This window comes from Enoplosus armatus, chromosome 8 (assembly GCF_043641665.1).
Source record: "Enoplosus armatus isolate fEnoArm2 chromosome 8, fEnoArm2.hap1, whole genome shotgun sequence".
NCBI classification, from domain to species: Eukaryota; Metazoa; Chordata; class Actinopteri; order Centrarchiformes; family Enoplosidae; genus Enoplosus; species Enoplosus armatus.
The window spans coordinates 14,962,771-14,981,647 of record NC_092187.1 but is presented as its reverse complement, the minus strand read 5'-3'; the positions used below and the strand labels follow the sequence as shown (position 1 = coordinate 14,981,647).

The 18,877-nt window shown below is 41.3% G+C and overlaps 1 protein-coding gene across 1 annotated transcript in view; it reads right to left on the bottom strand.

Annotated features, from left to right (window-relative positions):
- Window positions 1–2,172: 2,172 nt before the first annotated feature.
- The window catches only part of LOC139288925 (A-type voltage-gated potassium channel KCND3-like), an 88,266-nt gene continuing 71,561 nt past the window's right edge, over window positions 2,173–18,877 (bottom strand). Inside the window, exons 3-6 of the mRNA XM_070910386.1 lie at window positions 8,386–8,480; window positions 5,228–5,318; window positions 3,564–3,823; window positions 2,173–2,347 (exon numbers count right to left, since the gene is read on the bottom strand). Of these exons, the coding sequence (XP_070766487.1) occupies window positions 2,173–2,347; window positions 3,564–3,823; window positions 5,228–5,318; window positions 8,386–8,480 (621 nt within the window). The remainder of the gene's footprint in view (window positions 2,348–3,563; window positions 3,824–5,227; window positions 5,319–8,385; window positions 8,481–18,877) is intronic.

Here is an 18,877-nt window from a genome sequence, read left to right as displayed (position 1 = left end):
TCTTAAGGTAATTAAATACTTTTCTAAAAAGACCATGATACATTTTGCTGCTAGTTTGACAGTTATTTTAAATACAGTCTACTTCTACAGGAAAACAAAAACTGTTTCACATCAGCTACATATGGGCAGACATAATATTAAACCAATTCCAGTATTGCTTTTGAAATATGCTCTTGGCTGATATGGACAGTATGCTGATATATTGGTGCATCTCTAGCCCTGTCTGTGTGCTCTTGATCAACATTTTACTTAATCTATACGGAGCAGAAGTGGTCTGTTGTGGCTGGAGCTGCTCTGCCCTGCTTTGGTGAAACCCCAGCAGAGGTCTCCTCCACCTAAAGACCTAACTGTAGCTGTTGGACTCAATGACATTCAAGATGAAAAAGGCCAACAGAGAGGCATCGGCTAGGAGGTTAGCAGAGCTAAAAGGTCACGTCGATAGTTACAAAGGTCAACTTTGATGGGATTTGATGATAAGTAATACTAAAGTTACATGTTGGGACTGTGAGTTGAGAGAACGGACAGAATTGCACATTTTTGGTGACGGAGATCTCTGGATTGCTCATCCAGTGTCCTCCATGTCTCTGTGGTCACCGTTACAACAGACTTCCCTGCTTTAAGTTCTCCAGAAGATAAAGTAAATAAAATCCTTTGAAACACCAAGGAGGACAAAAAGTACAAACACCAAGTTTCCTAACCACATAGAGTACACATACTCAACAACTTTGAAGAAATGCCCGCTGAGTTTGGGGAAGAAAAAACGTTGACAGCTATAAAGACTACTGAAAGCATACTGTTCACACAGGAGGTAGGGATACAACAGGACAACAACGAGAGAGAGAGAGAGAGAGAGAGAGAGCGAAAGACAGACTGAGGGAGAGAGAACGAGAAGACAGCTTCACTGGTTCTGCCAAACAATGGTCAAATATTACAAAATATTCTATTAACAATATTCACAAAGAACCCAGGCTCAGGACAGATGCGTGTCAGAAATTCTCAGCAAACGCCTTGTGCTTTTAATTGTGGCGGTTTGAATTCAAAATGTACTTTTTTGGGGGTTTCTTTGTTAGAGAATTGAGTTATTTGAGGTCTGTCGGGCCATAACAGCCCAAAGCGAAAAAGAACGGGGGGATTCAGAAAACTATAAAAACAAATAAAGCTCTTTTTACTCCAGCAAAACAGGCACATATTGTGTAAAAGGCTTGTAGCTGAGAATTTCGGACAGAAATGTGTACAATGAACCCCTCAGAGTGGCAGCTAGTCGAATATACCATATACTGAGCCATAGAGACCTCCAGAAGAATTGAAACACAAGTTTTCAATCAACTGACACGAACACACACTCTCTCACACTCTCTCACACTCTCTCACACACACACACACACACACACACACACACACACACACACACACACACACACACACACACACAGGCACATACCTCCTATCCAAAACGTCACAATTCCTCTATCTAGCAAAAATCCACATACACTCATTCACAAATATGAAACACATTGGTAACGCCATCACAGACACACCTACCATATTTCATCTTTTAACAGATTTTCACTCAAGAGGAATAATATCGGACCTGAAAAGGAATGGTGGCATATTTATCTATCAACAGGTGAGTGGACCAAAATGACACAAAAACAAAAGGGCAGGGTTAAATCAGTGGAAACAAAGTCTTGATAATGTATTATTTTTTTTAGTTTTCTTCCCTTTTCCCTTTATATCTCCTGCTTAAAAAAAAAGAAGAAAAAGACTAAGAGTCAAACTGAAGCAAAAATCATAAAAAGGTGCTTTGTGCACAGTGACACATGACTTACTCGGGGAACTCATCTCTGACACTTGGGAGGAGCACTCTCACGCGCCTCCTCATCTAAAATGACTCCCTAAACACATTCCCCACTCTTTCTCCCACACACCCACATACGCGCACACATGCATGCCACCCACTAACATGAGTACACTGTATCTAAAAGCCATCCTCCGTCTGTACAGGGAGTCCATGTCATCACAGTACATGACCAGCAGAGGGCAGGCTCCACCATGGCCAGACTAGGACTCTGAATGTCTTCTCCTCCTTTATTCCCAGTCCTCCTCTGTCCCTCAGTCTGTCTCGATGAGTCTTTATCTGTCTTTCCGTGTGATGCGCCTGCACTTAAGTCTTCACAGTGCGGACACCTTCACAACGTTCTGGTGGGTGGGGCCTGCGGGCAGATGAGCATCGCCCTCAGGAGTCGTCACTGGTGGTGTGGGAATGCTGATGATTGCTGTGGTGATCTGGCTGCTCTGGCAGTTCAGGGATGCTGGCTCGTCTACGCGCATGTTCAGACTGGAACGACTATAGGAAGGAAAGGAGGAAAGAAAATTAAGCTTTATGATGGTTTGTCTATGTAGAAACATTGCTAAAAGTTAGCCTAGACCTTTACGGGGATGGGCTTGTGACTGAAGGTTACAGGTTCATGTCTCAGTCCAGTTCTGGTTGAGGATTAGTGAATGTTAAACGAATGATTCCTTTGAAAACTATTGTTCAAGGTCAAGGTTGCTTTTATTGTTTCCCAAAGTATAATTGTTTTGGAGGGGCCCTTAAGCCAAAAAATGTCCTTTTTACTGCTTTTAAACTGAATAAACAATCCTGGAAAATATGTGTTTGAATCACCATTAGTGAGAATGGGTCAACATATTTTATGGAGCTTTAAATAAAAACAAGGTGTAATTGTGAAAGTATTGGTTGTAGTGTCAAACCCACTGAGAATCAACACCCAACTTTGCTCTACACAACTTTTAGCTGCTAATGAAACTGGTCAGTTGTTTCTTGCAAACAAACTCAGAAACAACAGAGAGCCAAAGTAAACTGTGACTGGTGAAAAAAGATGAGCTCAACATCCTGTAATAATTGTGTAGGTGGACCAATCCAGAGCTAAAAAGGTTGACTTAATATTCGACTTGCATTTGTAAGATGGCCAGAAAAGCAACTCTACTCTTGCTCTGTGTCTTTTGAATGTGTAAGTAGGCAGTTGTTTGCGATAGAGCTGCAATTATTTGTTGATTAATTGATTAGTCGATCAATCGGAAAATTAATCAACAACTATTTTGATAATCGATTAATTGTTTTTGCAAGCACAAATGCCAACAGTCACTGGTTGTGGCTTCTAGATTTGCTGCTTTCTTTGTCATATACTACATTAAACTGACAAACAAGCAATTTTAACGTGGGAAACAGGTACTTCTCAATATTTTCTGACATTTTATAGACATGAAAAGTATATGAACAAATCTGGTAATGTTGTGGGGACAATCAGAAAGTAAATCAGCACCCCGTTGTCAGCTGTCATTATAGAGGATGAAGGAAGAAAGAGCTGATCAGTGGATAATAGCCATATTTTCTTCATTGGCTCCTGAATTTTTTATTATTTGTGCTTGTGCTTTGCCAAATATCACATTCAGTTTCCAAAATGTCTTCTTGAGGCAGGTTGAAGGAAAATGAGCAGACCAGAAAAGTAAACTCTTTTATAGCTGTGTAAGAGTAACAGAATGTGGATTTCTTCTCAGCTCACCTGGTGCTGAGGGGTTGGATGTGGATGGTGCTGAGCTCCTGCAAGCCTTGTTGGTGTGTGTGCGTGTGTGTCAAAGGCTGCATGTGTGCTGGGGCACTGGCATTTGGTAAAGGGGTGTGGTGCTTCTTGCTTCGGCGGGTGCAGCATGTGCCTGTCACGCCATCTTGGCTGGAGAGGGAGGGGCTTCGAGACGGGTAATTCTGCAGCCCCGCCTCCAGGTAGCTCTGCTGGTAATACTGCTCATCCACAAACTCATGGTTCTATAAAGACAAAGAGATCGAGGCCAGCAAAGGGAGGGAGACAGAGAGCGAGTCAGAAAAAGAGATTTACAACATTTATATTTATGACCATGTACTGTATATGGCTTGATACAGCCTGTCATTTTCTGCTTCATGGCTTGGGTTGATAACTCCTCTGAGAATGTGTACTATTATTTTTATGTAGGTGTAGGTGTAGGTGTAGGTGTTTTTTTTAATGTGTTGGAACTTAGCACACATCAATTTTCCATAGTCAGTTCCTTAAAGCAGCTATAATCAATACTTTTATATTAACAATGGATCACAGGACTACATGTATGTGAAAGGGATCACTTGTAGCGATGAACCCACAGAGAATTATCACCTGATGCACTAAGGAGCTTTATAGCTACTTTGGGCTCATTATTTTGTGGTTTTGGCAACTTTACTGGGTTGACTCCACCACCGCTCTCATCAACGTTGTTTTCAGCCACAGCACGCAGCTGCTCCTAAAACCCACTGCACCTTACCTGCCCAGCTCCAAACAGCAGACAGACAAAGTTAGCGGCAAGCTGGTGAACATAGTGGAGCATTTAGCAGATTAACAGCCAGATATTTCCCTCAGGAGTTGGTGGAGAGTAAAACAGAGCTAAAAGGAGAGTGAATATTTGACTTAAATTCAAACCAGGTGGACACAAACACGACTCAACAAATTAATTAATGTTGCTCCTCAGCTGGATGTAATATTTAATGTAATATTATCCTGTTTGCCATATCAACTTCAAAGGTAATAATATTCCAGTGTTGTGTTTAAAGGCTAGTTTCAGCTGCCCTTAAGTGTCCAAAAAATATCTGTTTTGGGTTTAACTTTACATTAATGCTTTGACCTTCATGTGGTCCATTTTCACAAATATAGGTGAGAAATGAGAGTTTGGGTGTGCGCAGCAGCGCATGCTAGATTCCTTTGTTTGCCAAGTTCTGAGTTGTGCCAGGCTGAAGCAGACAGTGCGTCTGTATCACATACAGGCAGACGAGCGTGTATCATAAGGGAAATGCAGTGTACCGGACATCACGCAACAGTGGACTGCACTTGCCCATGCACATACAAATACTGTAGGTCTATACACATTAAGCCTGGCTGTTATTTTCATTTAATGATCCACAGCTGAGAGAGAAATGTATGGGTGATTGCACAACTTTGGGTTTATCCTGACATTAAAGTACTATTTTTAAATCTACACAATTTAATTTTTAACTTTCAATTTAATTTTTTTGTGTGATTCTGGAAAAAACAAAGATTGTGAATATTGTTTTGATTTATCATTAATAGATATTATTTGAGTAATATTATTAACATATTATTATTACTATTAGTATTATTAATAATAAAATGGTTTAATATGAGTGTGTGTGTGTGTGTGCACTCACAGTGGTTTTCTCCAGACAGTGCAGCAGGTGGTGGTGCTGGCTCTCTAATAGAGAGGTAGACTTGCTTAACCGCTGCTCCTCCTCAGTGGAACTCTGTAACAAACACGCACAAAATGAGTGCAATGCTACATTTTCTTTTAGGAAGACACTAATCAGATGTGGGAGGTGCGCGGCCAGCAGCTGTCTCTGTACCTGATCTGAAAGGTTCATCTTGTATGGAAGTTGCTTCAGTTGGAGAAGGAGACAAAAAGAGAACAGACGGGTAGAGTTTTACAAGTGTTCATAGTTCAGCACTGAGAACAGACACAGGGAACATTGCTATTCTGACCCTGAGAGGCAGTGGAGCCAGTGCATTGATCTGTGCAGGAAGGGAGACTTCTAGCTCAACTCAATCCTAATGGATATACAGTGTATATCAAAATTTCCATCGTGACATTTTGACTCCATCTCTGTTATTGCAAAGGCTGGCTACAGGCAACTCGGTTAATGACCTGTTTTCCATATTCCTTATTTTTTTATGCCGTGGCAATGTTTACTTGTGTGTGTATCGGTGTGTGAACAAGTGGGTGCTATTTCTAGTTCTGTCGTGGTTTGGAATACGAAGCTCATTTCTGGGCAGTGGTGAGGTGAGTCAGAGAATAAGTGGACTGTTGGGGAGCCTCGTGGATCCTATAAGAAACTAAAGAAACCAGCAAAAACAACATTTGACTGCAAATATTCAGCTGTTCATTTTCTTACATTTCTCAGTACGTACAGTATGTTTATTTACACGTTGTTTTATTAGTCCAATAAATCATTTGACTGTCAGGTCTTGAGGAGCTTGCTCTGTGCACAGAGGGAACATCATATACAGAGGCATAAACCTCAATATAATATCATAAGGCTTTTAACATTTTGTTATCTGTTTGCTTTATGTACACTCTGTTTATCAGGTAATATGTGTAACAGATGTCATTTTAATTATGTTTAATATCCTTATTCATCTAACATCGAAGTAAGGTTTTGGGAAGAGCTAGTACACAGAAAACACAGATTACTCTGCGTTATTGTTATAAATATTGGCCTTAACAGCCTTAGCTTGAGCTCAGGAAGATGTCTGTTCAGTACATTGCAGAATGCCATCATTGTTCTTGTCGGAAGTAAAGCAATGTTTCACATATACAGACTTTCAATGGGTTGCATCAGTCTTTCCTAGCAGAATCAGTAGTCGAGCTGTTTTTAAAAAAACAAAGGCACAAAATACTGCCCTGATCCTGCATGCTCCACAGCACTGCCGAAAGGCAAGTAAAATGCCATGTTTGGAAGATTTGTAGTAGCAATTTTCTGTTTGTTAAGCAGGCGGCTGGTGCTGTAAGCAGAAGCTTCTTTGCTGAGAGGGTACATTCCTGCACTGATGACTCGGTTATCCTAGCCAAGACCACTCACCTGTGTTCAGGCTGCTTATCTGTACCTAACACAGCAGTAAAACACAGGTGTTTAGGCTGAGTTATTTCTGTCCGTCTCTATACATGCGACTGAAAGCCCATATCAGCAGTTTGTCTGGAGGCGGCTATGGCTCACCACCCAGGTGGCCACCATACTGTAGAGAGTGGAAACAGCTTGATCTGGTGAGCGACAAAACACACTGTGTCGCTCTGCATGGTGCTGTACATGTTGTTAGTAAATAGCTGCCTTAGAATTATACTTAAGTTGGACAACAATTAACATTTTATTGAGCAGGCATACATCTTTAAATGAGCTGTTAACTGTTGACTTTGGACATAACCAGCCAGTCTGGGTGTCCCTAACAGCACAGACACTGTAACTGTTGCTAATTTAAAGTCCAAACTGACAATATTAATATGATAAAGGACATATAATATGTTAAACAAATGACTGTATCTATGCAAAGTAGTAAAAAGAAATACTGAAAATGTTGCACTCAGTTACTTTTGAGCTGTATAGCTACACAACATGGAAGAGTTGAAAAACTTCCCTCATTGTGGTTTTCATGATAAACACAGTAATTGTTATTCACTCATCTTATTTTTGCGTTAATGCTACGTTTCTTTATTAAAGTGGTAAAATCCTACAACAACAGCCTACTGAAGAAGTACATGCATTGCTCTATAATGATGGTCCCAAAATCCAACATTATCATTTATCTAACTATAAAATTGTTCATGATAGTCCGAATGAAGCAGTGTGCACTCTACAGGTACCTAAATCTCTCAAATAAAACCAAATCTTCATAGGGATGGAGTACTAAAACAAAACATAAATTGGTCTAAGCATCATAAATAAAACAAACAGCAAACGAACCTTTGGACACTTTGTAACTGAGTTATCTTAAATCTTAAAAAAAAGTATATACTGTGCAGGCAAACTTTACTCATGACCCCTTGATTGCAATTAAGATAAATGGAAACCTAATCCCATATATAAAAAGACGACATACATAATCACATATATAAAAACAACACTGCAGCCAGTTGCCTGCAGTATATTGCCTCTTAAGGCAATATCAATATGAAGTCAATGCATTATTCAGCTCTAGCTTGAATATAAGCACTGGTGCCGTTCAGTCCTCAGCATTGCTACTGAAGAGAGAGAGAGAGAGAGAGCGAGAGAGAGAGAGGGAGAGAGAGAGTTATAGAGACACATTAAGAAAGAGGGGGAGAGGGAGGAAGAAGGACTTGTTTTTGTTTTTGCGCTCTGTCAGCCTCAGGCCACTATAGTGCTTGTGAACCGCAACATTTTGGTGAGGCAAGGAACATCCTTGAGTTGTGTTTACATTTCCTGCTGCATTGCCTGAAGCCTGTTCCTCGGCTGGGCAGCTGGACTCAGAGATGCTCACATTAGAAGTGCAGCTTATCGAATGAGATCACAGTTAGCTGCTCTGATGGGAATGCGCTGGGGTGGGGTGCATTCTAAGAACTGATAATTAAAGGAAAGACAAGCGAGGTCTGCATCCAATGACTCAGTTATTGCCCGCTGTGAAATCCTCAGAACTGTTTCTCCAAGGCGATGCAGAGGTCAGGCTTTCTGGCTTTAATTTTTATAAGATTACAAATGTAAATGTGTTACACGTGGTTGGGTAATCTCGAGGAAAACTGGGATGAAACACAAGTGAAGCTTTGTAGTGTCTGTGTGGTTCAGAGGCTGGTCTTACCGTGAACTCCAGAGCTTCGTTGAACAGGCCGTTGCGCTTGCTGTGGAGGAAGGCATTGGAGCTTCCTGTCTTGGATATTCGTATCCTGGCCAAGCGGGCTTTCTGCAAAGAGCAAGAGAAGATAGAAACCACCTGTTAGTCAGTGCCTACACCACATCCTATGTCGGAATGATTGGGTATCATCCTGACACATCCCACTGTTTGAGCTACAGCACTTTCATATGCTTGATATTTTAGTGGAGATCTTATGGATCAAATCAAACACGTGCTACTAAAGCATTCACTCTCATCTCCTGTGATGAATTCACTCTGATCTCCTGTGATACTTATGAATGATTTATGGCGACTACACGGTAACACCTTCCTTGGTTTGAAAATCAGTTAGAGAGGCAGCAAGGGGAAGAGCAGGTAAATCCTGTATCAATTAAACAGCTTTGTGTCATTCTGTTTAAAATAATGAATTCGATTTATTTGGGTGGTTTTTGTGCTGCTATGTTATGTTCAGCAAAAGAAATGAAGGAAGTGTCCAGGCCCATAAGGCTCTATATCCTTAGTGTTGGCTTAAATGCATCTTTAGTCATCGACTCCGTACAGCATGGTTAGTGCACAGTCCAGTCCCTTTTTCTCTCACTCCCTCTCTTTCTCTCACGCTGTCAAATCTCTCCAGTGGGGCAGTCAGCAACAGAGATGAACAAGAAGAGCAGACGGAACACGAGGAGGAACAGATACACTCTGGTCCTTGGAGTGAATCCGTTATACATCAGTAGCTTTGACACAGTGGAAGGATTCTACTCCGGCGTCCTGGTTTTTGCTCTACCCGAAGCGCACTGTGTCTGCTGAACGTGTGTGAAAACATGTCTGAGTGCGCATTCGTTTGTGTACACAGGCCTGTGTGAAAATGTGGGTCTCAATAAATCTCTCGGTTACCAGAACAACTGCTTTTACAGGATAGTGCAATCTGAGTCACTCACTCCTCAAAGGCCCGCCATTTTCTCGTCAAAGTCAAGAGTTGGGTGTCAGGCTCGGTGCAGCTACAAAGTGTGTGTGTGTGTGTGTGTGTGTGTGTGTGTGTGTGTTTCTGTTGCTTCGCTTTCTGCATTTTAAAATAGAATGACGGATTCATTGAAGGGAAATTGGTAGAGGGATAATGTGAGCTGAGTAAATAATGAGCAGACAGAGAGCTTGTTTTGCAGGGGGTCCGTGCACCGCTGGGGGGGTTAATTGAGTGTGTGTATGTGTGTTTTCCTATCTCCATGTGTGCTTATGCATGCGCTCCTTGTCTTCATAGCTGAATTTCCATACAAATACATACGAGCCATATAGAACACCAGCAGAAATACCTGGGTCAGTAAGAGTATGGTGATGTATGGTAATTCAAGCTCATCCCCTCACTTGAGTTTCATTTAAAACATGTTTGTGGACCTCGTGCTGTGATTTAGTAATCTAAAGAGAGGCAGGGGAGATAAACAGGACAGCATATGAACACATGCATGCATAGCGGCCAATCTATACTATAACATCTGTAGCACAACCCCAGCTACCTTCAAACTGTTTACCTTCTCCTGCTTTCCTGCATCTTTATCCTTTTTTCTCTTTCACCATCCCTCCCTCTCCCCTTGACAAGTTTTCCTCGCTGTCTTTGTGCCCTCACACTCACCTAACACCCATGTACATTTGTGCTGGCACAGCATTCCCACAGGCCTTTTGGGATAACCCTTCTTCGTGTTCTGGCATTGTGCTCAGCCAATGGGATTGTCTCTCTGGGGTCACCATGCAAATGGTTGCCAGGCAGCGTAGGGGTAATGGAGGGGTTGTTAAGAACATGTCCCGCAAGATTGAATCTACTTCTGCAGTTCTCTGATAGATTCCCGGGGCCTTTGGGACCTGGGCACTTGTGTCTAAGGCCCATCTGTGCTTTCAGGCAGAGACACGGCACAACAGATTGAGCCTGAATTGCTGCTGAAGCATCACAGAGCACACAGAAGTGTAAGGAAACCATGGACACAGGGCTTTCACTAACACCTACACACACACACACACACAGAGAATACCATGTGGAGGGTTACATGGCCAGAAATCTGCTGCACATTCCTTCATACAGAGTCACATATACATCATATATACACATGCACAGACATGGACACAACGCAGCACACAAAGTGAAAAGGAAAGTGCTCAGCTCTATTATAGAGAATTGTAATAATAGGAGAAACAATTTCTCAGTACTGGAACAGTATTTCCCCTCACATAGAATATACGTTAGGTCATAGGTTCACAGAAAGCTGCTGATGATTCAGCATGAGGTGTTTGTTACATAAATAAAAATACTTTCAATGGAACATTTGTCTGTGGTCACTCCAAAGCAGGACCACACCAGCATCTAAACAGTCTGAAGTGACATTTGCAGGTATGTTTAACTGCTGTTCAACATGCTGCAGCTGAGCAGCTAAGTAGCTATTTAGCTTGCAAACTGATGTTAGCAAAGCACTTTTCCCCAATGAATGTTTGTTTGGTTGCTTGTTCAACAAACTAAGGTGCAGGACAAGATGTGTGTTCATGTTTGCAAGTTAAATAATGAAGGAGACTTTAGCAGGAGAGCTAATGCTGGTTGTTGTTCAAAATCTGCTGTCTAGCTGTGAGTCAGTGCCTATGATAGGACGCTGATGTTACTGCTTTGTGCAAGTATAGTGTCAAATGATGATTGATTGGCTGTATGGAAATAAGTTCTCCATCTATCTAGACAGAGAACCAACAGTATTCCGACAAATTAATGAAAAAATATGGAGCGCCATTGTGAAACCAAAAAATATAAAATTCTCACTAACACAGGACAAGTGATTTAAAGAGCAGATATGTGCTGTAGCAGACAAAAAAAAAATGCAGTTTAATTTCAGTTGAACTTTAAAGGGAACTTGGAAAAACAGTAGCTTTGAAAAATCCAAAAGACTGTAACACCTGCCAACCAATCAGAATGGTGATGTTCAATATCACTGGTTGAAATAGTCCAGATGTTTCCACATACCCAAGGGCAAATGAACTGATTCAAACGCACTGTCTTCCTCTTTGATTCCCTTCTTCCTGCCAAGCAGCCATGATTTAGGATCAATCACACTTTAAAGTTTATAGCTATAGGATGCAAGCCAGCACAAATGCTTCATTTTAAAACTGTTTGTTGCCAGCTGAGGGATCTAAACTGGTATATCCTAAAGTGATCAAAAAACGCTACATGCAAAAACGCTCAGCTCCCATGCCATACTCCGCTGAGCATTGCCAAGTTTTCTTGGAAGTTCATTTTTTTTGTTGAAAGTAAAAGTTAAAAAATTCATGGCACCTTGTGAGTTACAGCTTTGCTTGCTAGACTGCCTGTATAGGATTTGGCTGAGTGAAAAGTGGAGCAATCGAGCTATGAGACCAGATTAGGCTCTGCCTCAGGCCTGCCTTGGAACCACACAAGTGAAAGAGGAGACCATCTGATGAGGAATCACACACACACACACACACGCACGCACGCACGCACGCACGCACGCACACACACACACACACACACACACAAATAGCTGTGGAAGAGTCATTTTGTTTTGCAGCTGCCACTCATCTAAAAAGTTGCTTTTATACATGCTGACATTTCTGCCACAAGGAAATAAGTCAGCTACCTCCTCTGAGGTATGTTGTTTTACGATAACACACACACACACACACACACACACACACACACACACACACACACACACACAAAGACAAAGACAGACAGACAGTGACACAAACAAGAGGAGGGCCAGAGAGAATGAGAGAAAAAAGAGGAGAGAAATTGGGGAAAAACTGACTTTCTGAAAATCCTTCTGGGAGTTGGTGAGGGCAGGAAACTCTGGACGATGGCAAGAATTGATCTGGTGTGAATTAAGTCCTCCAACACCTCTGACCCACAGATATCTGCCTCTGTAGCAAAGACAGCTTAACCTCGGACTAACACCACTCAGAGACAAAATACCTTTGCTAAGCCTGGATTACCTCCTCTTTATAGAGAAAGGTACAGCTCTGCATGCAAGCTGATGTGATGCTGATGGGTTATTTTTTTGGGGCTTTTTTTTTTTACAAAGGACATAATTCATAGCAGAACTGCTGACCCCCCTCAGTGAAGTCCCCAGTCAACATCCCTCCATCTCTCTTTTTGGTCTGCCTTCTTGCTAAGTGCAGACGACTTTATTGATTGTCTAGAAGGGCAAAACACTCTCAGCCAGAAGTCATCTCCACCTTTTGACTTCAACCTTCTGAGGGAGGGCTAAAAACAATAGTGAGATGATTTAGAGCAAAGGGAGTGAGTCTGAGAGGGAGGGAGAAAGGAAGTGAAGAGGACTTCTTTTTGTTTTGTTTTGTTTCTGCCATGTCAGCCCCGAGCCAATGCAATGCTCATGAACCGCAACAGACAGTAATTTTACTATTCACTAAGTTTGAGGACAACAACTGGTCCAACCAGAGAAAGGTTTCCAGTCCAAGTGGGAAAACGACAAGGCAGCAAAATAAAATGACAAGTGAATTTTCACAGACGCAGGAAGAATAATGGGTAACAAACGAGATATGTATAGATTCTACCGCTCCACACCTGAGGCAAGATTCATGATTTACCGTTGAGCCATTTTGTTAAAGAAAGACCCATAACTGTTTAACTCTACATTATACAGCTGCATTTTGTCTGTGTGGTGTATATTCGTGGGTAGTTTTATGACTGTGGAATAAACTTGTTTAAATTTATCAAACAAAAAAATGAGAATGGCATATTTCAAGTTACAAAAAATGACACACAAGCTGCTAAATCAGACATTGGGCCTCATGCAAGAACATTTTTGTATTCTTATCATAAATCGCTTACTTTTTTCTGTGAACTCCACCTACAAGTGTCCCAAGTTTGATTCACTACACAGACTTCTTGTAAATCATTCATTTCAACTCGATGAGTTGCACCTGTTCATGAGGAGGAGCGCGTTCGTGATATTTCACCATTTTCATAATCAATGCCCCTAAATTGCCATATAAGGCTACTTGTTCCGCTGCGTTTCTGGGAAAATTTCATTCACAAATATGTTACCCGAGAGTAAAAAGAAGAACTTCATACGGTGGAACTTCAAGGCCTGCTGTCAAAAAATCAGCAGATGAAAACACAACAAATCTGGCAGCAATTTTTGTATTAGGGGACCTGAAACCATTAGATAGTTTTAATACCAAAGATGTCAACAACGTGTTATCAGAGTAGCGTTGTACTGTGACAGAAATAAATTGGGAACATGAAGTTAGATGCTAAAAAAGTCTTTAAAAAGCGAAGCGCTACCACGACTTGGATGGGAGGTGGCAAAGGGGATGTGACAGTCACGCATATAGATGAAAGAATATTATACAGTAGGTGATGTTACACTGTCAGATATTGTAATGGAGGATGTTCCAGTGACAACGACCTGCATATACAGCAGCAGCTCTGAGATCTCACTAAGTCCAGATTCATTCAGATTGAGGCATTATGATTCAAGTGATTGAAAAGGAGACTCTCTGTACATTACTTGTACAATAGGTCTGGACCACTCCTGAATTTCATTCGTGTCGAAGAGAAAATTGAAAGTATGAGAAAACTGGTGAAGGTGACAGATTCTCTTAAATCACTCGTACATGCCACATTTAATCTTGTATTTGGCTATAGTGAAGTCTTTTTGTTGCAGCTTACATGTGCATGGATATATCTGAGTGTATGGTTAAAAGTGGTTAGTTGCTTTTATCCTAGGTTCAAGTCCAACTGAGGAGACATATTATTCACAGAAGCAGAGGAACAGATCCAGGAGAATACCATAGGCACGCATAAAAGTTAAGCTCATTTAAATTCCCTGTTTTTTAATCCTTCTGTATTACTTGCCCTTTGTGATTCTCCATTTAAATCTTGCCCTCTTTCAGGTGTACTATTCAGAATTTTATTAGACCTACCTGAGGATATTATTACCTTTATGCAAATTAGCTCTGAGGAGCAACAAAAGAGTAACCCCTGCAGATTGGACACATTGTTTCGGATCACTATATGGGATCATGCATAAAGACAGAGAAGGACTTAAACTCAGTGTGCAATTCATTGTAGAACAACAGTAGTAACACCGAAGACTATAGGGAGGCAGAATAGAGAATATGTCTGTGTCTCAGCTGTGTGTTCCTCCTGCGCCACACAGCAACTAGTGGCATCCTCATGTATCTTTCCTTTGTGCAGTGAGATAGATCAGGGGCTGTCTCTCTACCACCACCCAGATGGATGGCTAATTGTAATGGGAGCCCAGAACAGCTAACAATTAGACCTGAATGAAGATGGATGTGAATGGGGGGTGGGAAAGGAGGGGGAAAGCATGTAAGGAGAGAAAAAAAGGGGAGAAAAGAGGGGGCTGGGAAATGCTCAGGGACTAATTCTGCACCTCCTCTCCTCAATAATTCCCCCTTCCTGTCTGCTCTCCCCTCGTCGTTTAAGTACTGTGAAAGGCAATCTTTGATGGCTATCCTATTTTACTCTCACTTAAACACAGCGTTATTCTGAGAAATGATCTGAGGAAGAATGGATTTTCTGTGAAATAAAACCACATGCAGGTAATAAATGCTGAACAAATCACGTTTTGCTATAGTAAATGACCAGTGACACTTCCTAAATGGTTGACTTAATGGCTGATAAGGTCATATGTCATCAAGGTTATGAAGCATTAAAGAACATTACATGTTATGTAGACGGTAGTAATGGGCTATTGAGGGATATGGCATGCCTACGTAATTCATGACTCGGGTGAGGCTTTACAAATCACAGTTGTCATTAGTGAAAGAGTGGACCATACAATGGTAATGGCTCTATCATACACCCTCTACACTGATCTTTTATAGTGTGAGAGACTGCTGAGTCAAAGAACATTAAAGTTATGTCGTGTAACATGTAATGAGCTAAACACATATCAGCAGCAGTTGGTATAAAAGGCAGTAAAATCCATTGCAGTTACTACAAATAATACAACAAGACTAAGAGTCTACGACAATGCTAGCGGCTCTATGAGGCTGTACTTACTGTGGGCACAGCAGGGCTTTGAGCTAAATTTTAGCATGCTAACACGCTCACAATGACAATGCTAACATGCTGATGTTTAGCAGGTGTAATGTTTTTCAATGTGCACCATTTTAGTTTACCCTGTTAGTGTGCTAAAATTTGTTAATTAGCACTAAACACACGGTAGAGCTGTACCTGATGGGAGGGTCAGTAGTTTTGCAGGTATTTCGTTAAGATCTCGTCAATCACCAAAGTATCTGTATAATGTAATATCTGCACCAAATGTCATGGTCATTTATTCAATAGTTGTCAAGATATAGCACATGAACCTCATGGTGGCGCTGAAACGTCAGAGGATCCCCAAAGTCATCAGGATTCGTCCTCTGGGAACCATGAATGTCTGTAAAAACTTCCATGCCGAGCCACCCGATAGTTATAAAGTGGTGGACAGACCAAAACTGCCATCCATAGAGCCACGTCACTAGCATGGCTAAATAGAGGCAGAACGGGATGGCTGTAGTTAACAACCACCTGGGATGTGGAATCAAATCATTTCTACAGCATTTACCACTAAAGCTAGCACAATATGTAATTCAAGACATACTCCGCTGGTTTTAAGCACACAAGATTAAATGCTAAGCAACACTTAATCCTGCGGGCTAATTAAAGACGGAGATGGTACACAGATTGCATCTCCTAAATACTCTAGAATATCACATTTGCAAACCTATCATCATACTTGGCACTTAGACCTTCATTTGCTGTCGTAATAACACTCTCAAGGATCAAGGCATCCAGGTGGAATATTATCATGAAGGCAATGAAAAGGCGTTTGAGTCATGCTGTTATGAAATAGAAGAAACCTATCCACTGGATGTATGGGTGCTTGAGCAAATCGCTGACCTCACTGCAGGAAAGCCAGAGAGGCATTCAAGTGCCTGAGGGAGTCGTTTAGTACTAGTTAATGACGACAGCACCGTCATGCTACACTGGTCGGGTGGTGGGTACCTTTGGGGGTGTGGGTGCCTGGTACTGAGGGGTGTTTGGGACACTGCACCACACTGCGGCTCGGTGGAGAACACACAGGAAGGTGGGACAGATCAAGGGCAGGCCTAAACTGACAGGAAGCATGGTGGACACACACACACACACACACACACACACACACACACACACACACACACACGGACGTGGATTCATGCGCTTTAAACAGATGCACATACATACACAAGCAGACAGACAGACGCACACCTTCCTTCCAGCCAGCACCTCATCTGGGTGATGGCTATTTCAGGAAAGAACACAGCATTAGGACACACATCGCCTCCAGCTCCCCCTCCCTTTCTACTTTACCCTGCTCCCCCCTTCCCTCTGGCCTTCCTCGTCACTGCTCCTCTCCTCTCTCTTTTCTGCATCAACACTATACATCTCATCGGTTCCAGCCCGTTTTCAATCTCGATAATTTTCACAACCTTCCAACCCTCTTTGCGTCTCCTCTGTGTGTCTTTTCCTCCCCACACACTTGGCTGTGTTACGCCGGCGTCTTGCTTGGCAGACAAGGTTACAGTTAGTTAAGACTGGGCAGCGGTCAGACCACGGTCAAACTGCAGGACTTTAAACAGATTTAAACTACAACCAGAGAGCATGTGCCGAGATGGATGGCAGTAATCACAGAGAGTGTGTGGGGTGGGGGTTGGGGAAGAGGAGAAGGAAAAAAAGCCTTGCTAGCAAAGGTGTGAACGGAACGAGAGTGATGACAGAGAGGAACGGACTCTGAAAATATGTGTCAGTGTGTGCATGTCTGCCAGCTCCAAACAAACACACTACTATCTATCTCAGGAGAACAAAAAGTGTCAGGCTTGCCCTCAAACTATGATTACCAGCCCAGTTCTGTGTGTGTGCCAGCTGATGCTGCTACCCAGTTTGGCTCATGGTCACACCACAAAATGATTCTTTAAAAGGTCTAAAGGCTGGGCTATTTATCCAAAGGAAGATAGGATCTTTAAACAGTTTAAACACGACTTTACATAATCCATTTATAAATGTGTACCTGTGTGTGTTTTTATAGCTGTACCTGCAAGGATAAAATCTCCTTACAAGGACAGACCAACAAAGAAAATTATGTAAAGAGGGGAAATTGCTGATATTAACTTCTTTGACAGGCTATTTTAGGATTTAGGCTTGGGTTTTTGGGTAAAATTGAAGTAATGGTAACATTTAGATTGTGGAGTTTAAGGGATAGTTTGATTTGGTAGAATTTGATATTTTACATAAAAATAAGAGTCAGAACCGCAAGCTTGGCTCAGATCAGGTCGTGGATGTCTATGGGATCAAGAAAGAGCTCAATGTTGTAGCTTTAAAGCCTATGAACATTGATTTCACATCTTAATATTTTCTCCATAACATTAAATATTCATAATTCAAAACTCAAAAAGTGAGATAATCTGTTTCTTTAGGAATCGGTGGGTAAAGCTGATCAGATTTGACTGACAGTGACAAAACCAACAATTCAATTCAGGTTTTGACTCAAATGTTGCAAAATTGTCATTGGTGCATGGGAGTACATGACATCTTCTTTTTCCAACCTAGCCCCGCCCACTTAAAACCAGTGAGACAGGCACAGGCAGAAATCTCTTGTGAAATAACCAATTTTTTTTTAACTTTGGCAGAAAATTCATGTTCATTCAAGACCCCATCACTAATAGTGACAAGCTGATCTAGAAAATATATGTTTTAGGGTCTCAACAATGTTTTCACAACAAGCTGGTATCACTTTCTGATAATTTAGGTTTTATAATTTGTAACTGTTAGCTTTATTAATGGTTTATAAATCATTTAGTTATGCTTTGTAGATCAGGTACAAACCATTAATAACACCAAGTTTTGGGCTGCAAGTTGGTGTAAAATCCCATTGGCTTTTGTTTATCCTTTCTACTAGGTAATAATGCAGTGCAAAATGCAAATGTTAGTAATGTGTTTCACATTTTCTAATAAGCCTTTAAGTCCCTAGTTATACATGTAAATAAGTTGGTAATAAATACATTTTGTTCCAGATACGTCACAGGTTTTTCAACAAGGCAAGTGCCTCATTTTATTTCGGATAAATTAAAGAGAACAGAGAGCAACCCAAAAGTTGTTCTTATTAATGGCTTATAGCAGATCTATAAAGCATTAGCTGATGATTGATTAACCATCAATAAAGCCATTAGTTATAACTTTTAAACCCTTATATCTTTACAAAGGATACCTTTTAATAAGGTGGTACCAAAAGTCCTCATATTAACAAAATCTACAAACAGGAAATTGACCTGAAGTTTTATATAATCTCCTATTTTCTTTGTTAATAGTAGAAGCAGCAACTTTATATATATATGTAAATGACAACCTGCTGTTAATGTAGATCAGCCATCAATGTCTGGAGTTTAATGGTGGATTTCCTTACTTTGGGGAG